The following is a 15,000-nucleotide window of genomic DNA, read 5'->3' on the forward strand; positions in this document are numbered from 1 at the left end:
TTTCACGAAAAGCCGGATATGACGTCATCAAAGACATTTATCAAAAAAATGAAAAAAAACGTTCGGGGATTTCATACCCAGGAACTCTCATGTCAAATTTCATAAAGATCGGTCCAGTAGTTTAGTCTGAATCGCTCTACACACACACACACACACACACGCACGCACGCACGCACGCACACACATACGCACATACACCACGACCCTCGTTTCGATTCCCCCTCGATGTTAAAATATTTAGTCAAAACTTGACTAAATATAAAAAGCGTGCTATCCTCAGCGCAACTACAACCCCGCTCTTCTTGTCAATTTCACTGCCTTTGCCATGAGCGGTGGACTGACGATGCTACGAGTGATGATACGGTCTTGCTGAAAAAGTGCATTGCGTTCCGTTTCATTCTGTGAGTTCGACAGCTACTAAATGTTGTATTTTCGCCTTACGCGACTTGTTTTGTTGTTTGTGTTTATTTGCTTGTTTGCTTACTTGTCGATTGTTTGCTGGTTCGTTCGTTTACTTTGTTTATTTGTCATGTTGCTTTACTTGTTTATCGTCTATTAGACATTTGTATTAGAAGTAAGGACTGGTTGTAAGAAAAGGCGTCGCCTTAAACCTCTATCCTTGAAAAATAAAGTTCCATCATCATCATCTCTCTCTCTCTCTCTCTCTCTCTCTCTCTCTCTCTCTCTCTCTCTCTATCTCACTCTCTCTCTCTCACTCTCTCTCTCTAACTCTCTCTCGCGTACTCAAACATACTTCCGACGAGAGAGACAGAGAGATGTATGGAGAGAGAGAGAGAGAGAGAGAGAGAGAGAGAGAGAGAGAGAGAGAGAAATAGAGAGAGAGAAATAGAGAGAGAGAAAAGAGAGGGAGGAAGGGGAGGGAGAGAGACAGAGGTGGGAGGGGGGGGAGGAGAAATTGACACATGTTCTTTTCAATATTAAAAAAAGATATTTCTAAATATGGTCGAGCCTCTCTTTTTCATCGTTCTTTTCCTTACACCCCCTCCCCCATCCTCTGCCTCCCCCCCCCACACCTCTATCCCCCTCTCCTCCCCCACCCCCATCTATATCTTTCATCTCATTTGTTTCTGCTTTCTTTCTGTGCCCCATTCCTCGAATATTTTCACCTGTTAACCTTTGGACAGCAGGTGCATGTTTTCTCAACAGCACACACATTTTTTGACAAACGAATGTTTAACTTTAAAAAGAAAGCACTTGAAAAAAGAAGAGTAACCACCATTTTTTTTTTAGACCAACTAGCGTCAACAATTTACGCCCACAAAGAAAACAGAAACCGAAAAGTCTAATGACCAGGTCACGAAAAAAGTAAACACTGGCTTTTAACGCGAACTACCACTTACACAAATCCACAAATCCAAGCTTGTCATTTCCTTTTACTGGACTAAGAAAGAAGTAAGACAAGAATTTTCTAACTACCACGTGGCTTTTCAGTTAAATGACTACTTGTGTATATTTTTTTCTCTCTTTTGTTCCGACTGGACAAAGAAGTCCGAAAAAATCTCTAAATACTATCAGTCAGGAAGACAGTATAAACATTGGCTTTTAAGGCGAAATACTATACCCGTACATTTTTTTTCAACTTTTTTATTTTTCACTGAGTGTTGCCATTATGCGGGCCACTGACAGTATGTTATTAGGTATGCCTTCAAAGTAGCTCATGCGGAACTTAGAGACACGCGAAGAGAGAATGGCGCGCAGACGATGTCTTTATGCAGTGGGACTATGGTTTAGATTTTATGGATAATTCGCGTGACTCCGCCCAACTCATCGTAAGAGGGCCTGTCATGCAACGACGTATTTTGGTTATCGTGTCGCAAAGGTAAAAAGTTTGCAAAAGAAGTCTTTGTACGGTTTGATTTTTACAAGATACGACTGTCATCGACGAAACGTGGTATGGCGTGACGGTATCACAAACACGCAAAGCACGAACGCAACCAAATGCATGCTCGTGGTCGTACACATACAGATCAGAAAGACAGGCAGGCAGACACAAACACAGTCTATTTTACTTACCTCTCTTCTTTCTTCTTTTCTTTGTGTGTGTCTCTTTTTTGCACAAGCGTACAGACAAGACAGAAAGACAGACTTAGCTGGCACACCCCATATTTTACAAACACACTTCGCACATTACATACCACCACACACACACACACACACCACACACACACACACACACACACACACACACACACACACACACCACATATGTTTTTTTAGTAGCAGTGTTTAAATGTCGAAGCTGCTTTTCCCATTTTTACCCAAGAGACCGACTGTATATTGTGTTATTGTATTTGTCAGACTTGATTGTACCAAGTCCCTACACATGTTGTAATGCGCTTAGAGCCAAATATTTTTGTTTTTTGTAAGGGATAGGCGCAATATAAATACACTTTATTATTTATTATTATTATATCCACCTACCCAGCACACAGGGGGAGAGTGTGCAAAACACAGGCATTCTACAAATGGGCTATAACAGTCCTTCACATCCGCCTCACCTCTGCCATAAACTCATATTACCCCAAGAGAAGCACACAGTTTTTTGGAGCAGTAGCGATGATCTCTCGACTGGGTTCCATTCACTCGTTCGGCGGTATATAATTTTGGTCTTACCGCGCGTGAATCGAATAAGCAATACCGACTTTATTAGTTGAAGGATATTGGGCGGGTGAGAGGTTTGTGTGCGTGTGTGGCGGCTGACATTTGTTGTATCAGGGATAGTGAGGTATTGGTGTTATTCTTCGGACTTTGATTATTTTTGGATGTTTGGAGGTAAGGAACACATTTGTTTTCTGTCCAAGATGTCAGATTGTTGTTGTTGTTGTTGTTGTTGTTGTTGTTGTTGTTGTTGTTGTTGTTTGGTTGTTTGTTTCCGTTCTCGGTTTTTCTCTCGATTTTTTCATTTTTTCGATAAATGTCTTTGATGACGTCATATCCGGCTTTTTGTAAAAGTTGAGGCGGCACTGTCACACCCTCATTTTTCAATCAAATTGATTGAAATTTTGGCCAAGCAATCTTCGACAAAGGCCGGACTTCGGTATTGCATTTCAGCTTGGTGGCTTAAAAATTAATGAATGACTTTGGTCATTAAAAATCTGAAAATTGTAAAAAAAATGTTTTTTTTATAAAACGATCCAAATTTACATTCATCTTATTTTTCATCATTTTCTGATTCCAAAAACATATAAATATGTTATATTTGGATTAAAAACAAGCTCTGAAAATTAAAAATATAAAAATTATGATCAAAATTAAATTTTCGAAATCAATTTAAAAACACTTTCATCTTATTCCTTGTCGGTTCCTGATTCCAAAAACATATAGATATGATATGTTTGGATTAAAAACACGCTCAGAAAGTTAAAACTAAGAGAGGTACAGTAAAGCACAGCGCAATCGCTACCGCGCCAAACAGGCTCGTCACTTTCACTGCCTTTTGCACTAGCGGCGGACTACGTTCAGTTTCATTCTGTGAGTTCCACAGCTTGACTAAATGTAGTAATTTCGCCTTACGCGACTTGTTACATTTAGTCAAGTTTTGACTAAATGTTTTAACATAGAGGGGGGAATCGAGACGAGGGTCGTGGTGTATGTGTGTCTGTCTGTCTGTCTGTGTGTGTGTGAAGAGCGATTCAGACTAAAACTACTGGACCGATCTTTATGAAATTTGACATGAGAGTTCTTTATCCTCAGACATTTTTTTCATTTTTTTGATAAATGTCTTTGATGACGTCATATCCGGCTTTTCGTGAAAGTTGAGGCGGCACTGTCACACCCTCATTTTTCAATCAAATTGATTGAAATTTTGGCCAAGTAATCTCCGACGAAGCCCAGACTTCGGTATTGCATTTTAGCTTGGTGGCTTAAAAAATTAATGAATGACTTTGGTCATTAAAAATCTGAAAATTGTAAAAAGAATACTTTTTTTTATAAAACGATCCAAATTTACGTTCATCTTATTCGCCATCATTTTCTGATTCCAAAAACATATAAATATGTTATATTTGGATTAAAAACAAGCTCTGAAAATTAAAAATATAAAAATTATGATAACAATTAAATTTTTGATATCAATTTACAAACACTTTCATCTTATTCCTTGTCGGTTCCTGATTCCAAAAACATATAGATATGATATGTTTGGATTGAAAACACGCTCAGAAAGTTAAAACGAAGAGAGGTACAGAAAAGCGTGCTATCCTTCTCAGCGCAACTACTACCCCGCTCTTCTTGTCAATTTCACTGCCTTTGCCATGAGCGGTGGACTGACGATGCTACGAGTATACGGTCTTGCTGCGTTGCATTGCGTTCAGTTTCATTCTGTGAGTTCGACAGCTACTTGACTAAATGTTGTATTTTCGCCTTACGCGAATTGTTTGTTACATTTAGTCAAGTTTTGACTAAATGTTTTAACATAGAGGGGGGAATCGAGACGAGGGTCGTGGTGTATGTGTGTGTGTGTGTCTGTCTGTCTGTCTGTCTGTCTGTGTGTGTAGAGCGAAATTGACAAGAAGAGCGGGGTAGTAGATGCGCTGAGAAGGATAGCACGCTTTTCTGTACCTCTCTTCGTTTTAACTTTCTGAGCGTGTTTTCAATCCAAACATATTATATCTATATGTTTTTGGAATCAGGAACCGACAAGGAATAAGATGAAAGTATTTGTAAATTGATTTCGAAAATTTAATTTTGATCATAATTTTTAATTTTCAGAGCTTGTTTTTAATCCAAATATAACATATGTATATGTTTTTGGAATCAGAAAATGATGGAGAATAAGATGAACGTAAATTTGGATCGTTTTATAAAAAAAATAATTTTTTTACAATTTTCAGATTTTTAATGACCAAAGTCATTAATTAATTTTTAAGCCACCAAGCTGAAATGCAATACCGAAGTCCGGGCTTTGTCGGAGAGTACTTGACCAAAATTTCAACCAATTTGGTTGAAAAATGAGAGCGTGACAGTGCCGCCTCAACTTTCACGAAAAGCCGGATATGACGTCATCAAAGACATTTATCAAAAAAATGAAAAAAACGTCTGAGGATATCATACCCAGAAACTCTCATGTCAAATTTCATAAAGATCGGTCCAGTAGTTTAGTCTGAATCGCTCTACACACACACACAGACAGACAGACACACAGACAGACAGACAGACAGACAGACAGACAGACAGACACACATACACCACGACCCTCGTCTCGATTCCCCCCTGTACGTTAAAACATTTAGTCAAAACTTGACTAAATGTAAAAACGAAACAAAAACAAAAACAAAATACGAAACAAAAACAAAAAACCTATAGCCAACATTGCATTGTGCGCGAACAGTACCATCACGTTCAATTAATCCTCACTCTCAACAATGCGCAAGAACCCCGGTAAACTAGAAACAAACGAGAAAGAAAATATCGCAGGACCTCGCCACAACATGACAAGCAAACTCCGGGAGGAAACGCGAAAAGCCCGAATCCCAAACAAAAACTCTGATACGCGTGAGAAGATACCCCCTTACCCGTTACCGATCCAATCACACGCGACTTGACCTCTAACGCCATTATTGTACAATGTTTAACGCTCTGGGCTTTCGGTCGGATGCGTTTTCTACGACTGACCGGCCTTTATTGACCGTGGTTACACTACTTGTACTTAATGACTGCGACCAAAGCGTCGCAGTATTGGCGTTAACCAGTAATTACCGGCATTTTACCGGTTGAAACGAGAAAATACCGGAACAAAATTGGCTGCTGGTATGACCTACCGGTTGATTTTTAGAACAACCGTTTTTGTTGTTGCTGCTGTTAGAACAATAAAACCAGTACTCTGAGTTGGGCTCTAACTGCTTCCAATGACCAGCCTACTGTTTTTGTCTGGACTGTTTGCATCATAAAAGTTTGCGTACCGGTTTGAAACAAGAAATTCCTCCGAGGTAGGAAAAACACCCCCGTCCTTACCATTCTCACTGCCACCAACTGAGAAGGTTATTTCCCTTTGACCATTAATATGTCCCTCTATAAGTCCTTGTAGAATCTTAATCCACCAATAACTCCCTAACCGTGTGTTTGACTGGTCCCAATTTTTGTAAGGACCGTGTCAGGAATGTATAGAACCTGTTCACCAAGTTTGGTGACGATCGGTCCGTTCATTCTTGAGATCTATATGCGAACACAAACAAACAAACACATCGACCGAATCCTATACACACCCCTATACCGGGGGTGTAAAAATACCAGCGCCATCGCTGCGTCGTCCACCGGCCGGCCGTTTCGTAAAGCCTAGGTCCCACTGGGACGAATTTTGACGGCGAACTACAACGATTTGGGATTCGTGGAGAAAATCGTCGAGGTCGTTGTGGTTCGTATTACTTCGTTCTTGTTCTGCCGATTTTTCGCTATCATTCGTGGCAAACAATCGTTGTGGCTAAATCGTGGTAACTCGTGGTTCGCCAAAATATTCGTGATAGTGGGAACTAGGCTTTAGGAAGTCTCTAATCAAGACATGGACAGTACCTCTTTTGTGAGGTGCTTTGAGAATACTAAGAATGATTAGTGCTCTTGGCTGGCATTCTGGGAACGACCAGCTAGCGCACACCAGGGACAAACAGTTCACACAATAAAAACACCAAATGTAAATAGTTTCAAACACGGAGACTACCATGTAAACTGAGAAAGAAAACACCATTGAATCGGTACCGAATAACCACTGAGGTTGAAAAAAACCAAAAAACAAGAAAGGTAAGTTGTTGGAACGTTTGTTATTGACAAAACAATACGTTACGGTCATAAATATATCGACCCAACGGTCTTTTGAGTGAACAGACAAAATTAATTAGTGACAACAACTTATCTTCATGGAATATTCGGATTATTTTTCAAAATAACATTGCTTTAATGTGTCAAAAACTTATCTTGTGACTGTCACGTATTGTTTTGTCAATAACAAACGTGCCAACAACTTACCTTTCTTGATTTTTGATTCTGAATTTTGGAACGTTGGCAGTCTCTTTGTTTTTTGGATTCACTGAGGTTGAAGTGACATGGACAACCAAAAACCTAACAACCACATTTTGACCGCTACACGCACGAAATCCAAAATCGCCCGCCATCTTGAAAATCCCAAAAATCTACGCCTAACTAGGCGAAGTTTCTTTCCTGTTCTTTATCAAATGCATGATCATGCGTGTGTCCGTCCAATCAAAACACCACTAGGTCGACGATCTGCATAGTGAATATTTCGTTTAGTCTTTGCTTGAACGTTTTTAAGTTTTTGTTTTGTTGTCCTTTTGTTTGTTTGTTTGTTTGTTTGTTTGTGTGTGTGTTTGTTTGTTTGTTTGTTTGTGTGTGTGTTTGTTTGTTGTTGTTGTTGTTGCTGCAGTTGATGTTGTCGTTGTTGTTGTTGGTTTGTTTTTGTTTTGTTATACGTACGGTCACACAGGTCCCTCTTTTTCGTCTGTATTGAACACACAGGGGGACGGAAAGAGGCAAAGGGGGGGGGGGGGGGGGGGGGGGGGGATATAGGGATGTCAGAAAGGGGTGTTCAAAATCAGGATTATCTGGGTTGATGTAGTGTGTGACATATTGTGTAAGACGGGGTCAGCGACACGTCAATTGGATAATAGGTTTTGCGGAGCATGACACATTCCGTGTGAATTATTGAGACTTCCCTCTTTTTCTCTTTCTCTCTGTTTGCCTGTCTGTCCCTGTCTGTCTTTTTCGAAATGATTAAATAACTGTTGCACACCTGCTTCAATCTGCAAAATTAACCAAGCAAGAAAAAAAAAAGATCACGTTCTACTGTGTTCGCATAATTATGTACCAGCGATGTTTCAAATTTTACCGATCTTTTTGTTTTGTTTTTCACAACGCCAGGCAAAAGTTGTCAACCAGATCGTCGTACCTGTTCTGGTTACATTTACCATTTTCTCCCTATCAAAGTAAAATTATCAATAAAATGTTATTATGGCTTAATTTGATCGGTTACCCTGACCAAATGACCAGATTTTATGGGATCTCTTTCCCCGGTTTTGGTTCATACTTGTTTCCAAAGAACATAATGCGACAAGTGAAGCAGCCGGCTTTTTGAGTTTTGGTATATGTGTGACAGGGGAGGCTACCGCTCCTTTCACAGCAGACTCTGCACCCGAGTTGTTGGCCTTTAAGTCAACACCCGTGGTTTGTGGAAATCTGTTTGTGATGGGGTCTGGTAGTTTCCTATTGTCTGTATGTTCATGGAAACCTTCGGGTTTGCATAACAGTTTTTATAGGGCTAAGAAATTAGCCCTAACATTTTCAATCCTGTTTGATTGCACTTCGCTTCCCGAGGTGATCGTAGTGTTTCGGCACACGGTTACATATGTCCAGGTGGAAACGTGCTTTAATCCCGTAATAACCTGGACACATCTTTAGTAGCTGTATACGTTTATATGCATGGGAACAACATTATTTTTCAACAGCAAAGCTATGTCCAGAGTAAAGGAGAAATTCTTCAAACTTGCGAGCCTTTGTCGTGAACTATCATCATATAATTATCATCTTGTACCAGGGGCATCATAAATAATGTGTGAGAGAGAAAGAGTGCTTGTTTCATCTGAGAGTGTACTGTTTGCATTTACTGAAGGTTCATTTTGAGAGCACACAGTTCATTGACAAAGTTTAGATTGACAAAACTCTGTTTATGCGAGGGTTTGTTTGTTTGTTTGCTTAACGCCCAGCCGACCACGAAGGGCCATATCAGGGCGGTGCTGCTTTGACATATATAACGTGCGCCACACACAAGACAGAAGTCGCAGCACAGGCTTCGTGTCTCACCCAGTCACATTATTCTGACACCGGACCAACCAATCCTAGCACTAACCCCATAATGCCAGACGCCAGGCGGAGCAGCCACTAGATTGCCAATTTTAAAGTCTTAGGTATGACCCGGCCGGGGTTCGAACCCACGACCTCCCGATCACGGGGCGGACGCCTTACCACTAGGCCAACCGTGCCGGTGTGTTTATGCGAGGGTACTCTCAATTTTATTTCAAGGTTTAAAAAAGAAAAGTGTAAGATTGTTATGGCTTGTTTGTTTTTCGTTTTAAATGTTCCCAATGAGACAGAGACAGAGAGAGACAGAGAGAGAGAGAGAGAGAGAGAGAGAGAGAGAGAGAGAGAGAGAGAGAGAGAGAGAGAGAGAGAGAGAGAGAGATACGGGGGAGGGGTACAGAGAGGGAGTAAGACGTAAGACATTTTATTGATTAAACACACAAGGTTCATTTCAACGGGGTGTGGGGAGGGGGGGAGGGGGGGTCAGTAATACATGCCGTGTTTTTGTATTTATGGACAATCAACCGGTTTTATCTCTTTCTCTCTAACATATACTCACACGAACGCACGCACTCTCTCACTCTCTCTCCCTCTCTCTCTGTGTCAGTGTCAGTGTCAGTGTCAGTGTCTCCCTCTCTTTTTAGCTAAAGACATATCCAGCGCATGAATTAACAATATGGATAGGTGCAACGACACACAAGTTTACAGTGCTAACATACATTATCGGCTTTCAATTATGCTCTATCGTTCCACGGCACAAACTCTCTCTCTCTCTCTCTCTCTCTCTCTCTCTCTTTCTTTCTCTCTCTCTCTCTTTCTTTCTCTCTCTCTTATTTGCAATCAAACCTGCTCTAACATTCCACGGCACAAACTATGTATAACACATCGCCGTCTCGTTCACCTGTTCCACTTTGGGTAACTTGTCCAAAAACCTTTTTCCTTTTTGAAAAACACGATATAATAATCTGGCCACATGCACCATTGAATCCCCTTGATCTACAGACATAACAGGTATAACACTGTTCGCATCTTCACTCTGTTATTTTTCTCTTAATATTTTGACATCAAGTCTATAATCACAATATCCTTTGCATACAAACAATACATGTTTCTCGTCTTCCACGTCCTCTCTGCATACAGGGCAAATCAAAAGGCCCGGTGTAACATGAGAAAATTACTCCCACGTAATTTTTTACTCCGGAGTAAACATTTCGTACGAAAAATGTACTCCCTTTACGAAAAAAGCACTCCCCCATTGCACGAGAAAATTACTCCCCAAGACAGGTGAGTTCCGAGTAAACATTTCGTACAAAAATGTTACTCCCCTGACGAATAAATAACGAATAAAGTACTTCACCCCAACACGAGCAATTTAACTTCCCATGCCAGGTGTACGAAATTTGTACTCCCTTGTCCCCTGTTAGTCTTGGTGGTGGAAGGGGTGGAAGGAGGGTAGCGCGACATTCGTGTGCGCGAGATCACTTATTGGCATTATCCCTTCGCCCGCATCCCATTTTTGCGTACGAGATTTTTACTGGAAGTAAAAAAAAATGGGGAGTAAAAATTTTGTGGAGGGAGTAATTTTTTCGTGCCTTTGGGAGTTCTTTTCTCGTACGAAAAGTGTACTCGGAGTAAGAATTTTGTACGAAATATTTACTCCGGAGTACATTTTTCGTGGAGTAAAAATTTCGTGTTACACCGGTACAACGTCAGTTCGATAGTGGCATTTGTGAGTGTTTATGGGTGAACTACCAAATCGAAATTGTATGTATGCATCTCGAAAACAGCGGAGCTGAATATGGTCTAAAGAGCGAATAAAATTCAAATCGCTCCGAGTTCATGATGCTGTCGTTTCAGTCTTGCTGGAAGCAATCAAACAATCGTTGTCTGAATACTGCTATAAATCGATTCAAATCGCCTACTCCTTGTTGCAGCCAGACATCTCCAAAGCCGTACATGCATAACATTTCTTTCAAATAATGAGACCATGTTTTCTTGCCATAACCCTGTAAATGTTTCATCATGTCATATGCTTTCCTTGGGAATCTTTCGCTTGGCAAATGTAACACTCTCAGCCAATACTTAATACAGCGAACCGACGAAGTGACATACAGTGGGTAGCGGCCTAAGTCACCACATATCATCTTGTTTGGTGTTTGTCGTCCTACACACAAAAACTTCTTGCATGCAAACAAATGGGCTTTCTCAAGAGCTTCAAACCTTTGGAATCCCCACAGCTTAGATCCATACATTAAGATCGGGAGGACATATATTTTTAAAAATACGCTTCTAGGTATGTTGCCTAGCCTCCACAAACATCTTAGGATTTGGCCAGTCCTTATCTTTGCCTTTGAGGCCAGATCGCTGACCATTTGCGTCAATGACAATTTTGTGGTGAAGGGAGAGACAGAGAGAGAGAGAGAGAAAAAGAGCGAGAGAGAGATGACATACTGACAGAGAGAAAGTGCTAGTCGATCCATCTAGTAGAAAAATAGGTGTCACAGTTTTATTAAAATATAGCACCATCACCTGTCAAAAGAAATAAATTTCGTTTGGTCTTTGTTGTCAGCTGTCGGATTTTATCGCGAGTTTTTTGGAAGTACCAATCCATTAGTGCCCATGGCGTCAAATATAAAATTTCTAGAATGCTTTCAAGGATAACGAACTATGTGCAAACTGACCAATTATTGTCGTTGAATTGTGAAATTTAAGATGTAAAATATAAAAACATCGTACGACAGAGTACGTGTTAATATAATCTGGTTCTGAAAACCAGTGAAAAATCGAGTGATATTGGTGCAAAAGTGGCGGTGATTTTGCATGTGTGTGTGTGTGTGTGTGTGTGTGTGTGTGTGTGTGTGTGTATGTATGTGTGTGTGTGTGTGTGTGTGAGCGTACGTGCGTGTGTGTTTGTGCGTGTACGGGTGTGCTTGTGCGTGCATGCGAGCGTGCGAGTGTGCGTGCGTGTTTGTGTGCGTGCGGGCGTGTTTGTTCTGTCTTTGGCTGTGTGTCTTCATGGATTTTTGTTTGTTACTATAGTAGGTGCTTTTCGTTCTTCTGACATTGACAGATCACTGTGGGTGTAAATGAAGCCTAATAAAGCCTCAGAATGTCAGTTTGGGAGGGAAGACAGTGTAATATGTTTGTTTTTCAAACGCCGCTACTTCCTTCTTCTGTCGTGAGATGTCTCCCCGTTTTGAGATCAGTTACTTGATATATGTCCTGTGAAGTTGTATAATCAATAGAAAGACAGACATATAGGCATATTTGGCAGACAAGTTGGTAAACACGAACAGACACTCATGCAGAGAGACGGACAGTAAACCCGACAGGCAGGCAGCTAGACAGACACAAAAACAAACAATCAGACAGACATACGAACAGACAACCAGACATACACACACACAGATAAACAGACAGAAGCGGGAACAGACAATCAAACAGACAGGCGAACAGACAGACGAACAGACAATCAGGCAGACACACCGACAATCATCCAGCAGGCCATACATAACAAAAGCAATTGAAGGAAAAGTTATGATACTGATTCGTCTTTTCTTTGTTTGCAGGAACCAACAGAATGACGTAAGACAGGTCTACACACAAATCTGACGTCATGGGAGGCCGCAAAGATGACGTGGCTCGCCCACAGAAACCAAACAGAAATCGGCCGCTTTCTGCGGTCCTCGAAGAATTCGAACTTGACGACCACGATAACAAAGGCAACGTCATCATCATCACAACCGCAACAAGCAAGAACAACAATGACGTCAAAAAGAATGACGTCAACGCCAACAAAGAAGGGCGAGACACTACCAAGCCATGTGAGCATTCGCCTGGAGACACTCAGAATGGTAACCAAACCCAAGAAACTATAACTCGCGGCATAAGTATTTTGACATATTCTCAGTCGTCCAACATTACAAGGGAATCAGAAGGTAGTTCAGAAAGCTGTGATGGAAGTCCAAAACGACAGAACATCCTGACAAGCTTAGGCACTATAGAAGAAAGTCCTACAATTCAGCGCAGTGGGAGTCTACAAAGCATAGACGAGAGTCCAAGAATTCAACGCAGTGGGAGTATAAAAGGCATCGACGATAGTCCAACTTCGCGAACCCAGCGCAGCGGCAGCATTAAAAGTGTAGGCAGCTCTGAAGAGAGTCCTATAACTCCTCGGAGAAGCAGTCTCCTGAGTATCGGATCTAGCGGCTCGGAAAGCAGCCCCAAAAGCCCACGGAGGGGGAGCCTCAGGGGGCGAAGACAGGCGTTGACTCCGAGCCTAAGCCCTAAGATTGGTCGTCGAGGCAGCTCCACCTTTTCAGCGCGACTGGCGTCACAGAATGACGTTATACCAAGTGATGACGACACGCTGTCTCCTTCAGACCTGATGCGCGTGAAGCAGACGACGGATCGTTTGCACCTGAGCACGCGCAGACCCAGCGTCATGCAGTGGAGAGAGCAGTACGTCGAGTGTCCCAAGTTTCCGGCGCACCAGAATGCTGGGAATGGTGACGTCACGGAGCAACATGGCGGCGGCAAGAGCGAAGAAGGCAGATGGACAGCGGAGCGGACACAGAGGATTAACACAGCCCTGGACTGGATTAAAAATGAACTGGTGAGTGGATTTTAACTCATGGTTAAATTAAAAGTAATTGTCCCAAATTAACTCTGTCCGTTAATAATCCGCCATTTTGGGTATGTTCCTTGATCATGCAAATACAGAATCAGAAAATCGAACAGTGACACTTTTCTGTCTGTGAACAGCTAGAGATGAGAGCCCAGGACCAACTTCTACACCGCCCTGATATGGCCCTTCGTGGTCGGCTGGGCGTTAAGCAAACAAACAAACAAACTTCTAGCCCGCCATTTGCTGACAATAAAAGTAATATCGACCAGCTGAAGCTTACTCGTTTGTTGTTGTTGTTGTTGTTGTTGTTGTTGTTGTTGTTGTTGTTGTTGTTGTTGTTGTTTCCTCCTCATCTTGTTGATGTTGTTGTTTGAAACCATTGTCAACTTCGTGAACTCGTTACTTAGACTGGGTGACGCGATTCTTTTGTTGCACGCTATACCCACTAGACGGGCGCAGTGGCGTGGTGGATAATACATCGACCTCCTAATCGGAAGGTCGTGAGTTCGAATTCCGGTCGCTGCTGCTTGGTTGGTTAAAAGAGGAGATTTTTCCGATCTCCCAGGTCAACTTATGTGCAGACCTGCTAGTGACTTAACCCCCTTCGTGTGTACACGCAAGCACAAGACCAAGTGCGCACGGAAAAGATCCTGTAATCCATGCTAGAGTTCGGTGGGTTATAGAAACACGAAAATACCCAGCATGCCTACTCAAGCGCCATTAATAGTCAGAATGTTGACCTTGGGCGTCTAATGGAAGAAGAAGAAGAAGAAGATAAAATTATAGCAGCCCGATTTTCTTGTATGAAATTCACTAAGGACACTAAGTATATACCAATACCAAATACTATTTTCCTTGTCCGTCAACAGCTGGAGATGCGAGCCCAGGACCAACTTCTAGCCCGGCAGCTGCTGTCGATCCGGAGCGACATCTACCAACTGAAGCTGGCCAGGAGTTGCGAGGAGCATCAAGACATGCTGGACGATGTGCAGTCGGAGCTAGAAGAACTACAAGAGTTCGCAGACGTCCTTGACCTCCCCACGCCCACCATCACTGACAGCCCCCTCAAGCACCTCGGGGTCACCAGGATGAACTTCAGCGCCAGGAGGTTCTCCACGTGTTGAGAACACCGTGGGTTTTCTCCACGTGTTGATCATTCGTTGCTAGAAAACAGTGGATTCTCCGAGTGGGAAGTATTCAGTGCTAGGAGGTTATCTACGTACGTGTTGATCATTCAGTGCTGGAACACAGTTGATTCGAGTAGGAAGCATCCAGTATTAGAAGGTTGGTTTAAGCGTGTTTAGGCAAAAATTTTTTTTTCTGTTTCTGGTAACATGGCTAAAAAAAAATAGGGTAGGTAGGTAGGGATTTTTATTTTTTTTTCTTTTTCTTTTTTTACCCCAAATGTAGACCAATAAAACTAACTTTAAAAATCGCGCAAAGAGACTGGATTCACTATACATAGAGACAAGACACTCAACACATTTACAAATCTGTGACAAAGACTGAAAGAGTAAATGGCTCGACTCTCTTGCTCCTGTGCAGACTAT

General features: G+C 41.8%; 1 protein-coding gene across 3 annotated transcripts in view; it reads left to right on the top strand.

Annotated features, from left to right (window-relative positions):
- The window catches only part of LOC138980129 (uncharacterized), a 60,964-nt gene that overhangs the window by 43,750 nt on the left and 2,214 nt on the right, over positions 1 to 15,000 (top strand). For 2 of the 3 annotated variants that reach the window (XM_070352942.1, XM_070352940.1), the window contains 2 exons: positions 12,393 to 13,438; positions 14,320 to 15,000. The exon at positions 14,320 to 15,000 is cut by the window's right edge and continues 2,214 nt beyond it. In XM_070352942.1, coding sequence (XP_070209043.1) covers positions 12,440 to 13,438; positions 14,320 to 14,574 — 1,254 coding nt within the window. In that variant the 5' untranslated portion in view covers positions 12,393 to 12,439 and the 3' untranslated portion in view covers positions 14,575 to 15,000. Of the gene's footprint in view, positions 1 to 2,604; positions 2,794 to 12,392; positions 13,439 to 14,319 lie in introns of those variants that run through there. The other variant, XM_070352941.1, reaches the window with a different exon arrangement.

Source organism: Littorina saxatilis, linkage group LG11 (assembly GCF_037325665.1).
Source record: "Littorina saxatilis isolate snail1 linkage group LG11, US_GU_Lsax_2.0, whole genome shotgun sequence".
NCBI lineage: Eukaryota > Metazoa > Mollusca > Gastropoda > Littorinimorpha > Littorinidae > Littorina > Littorina saxatilis.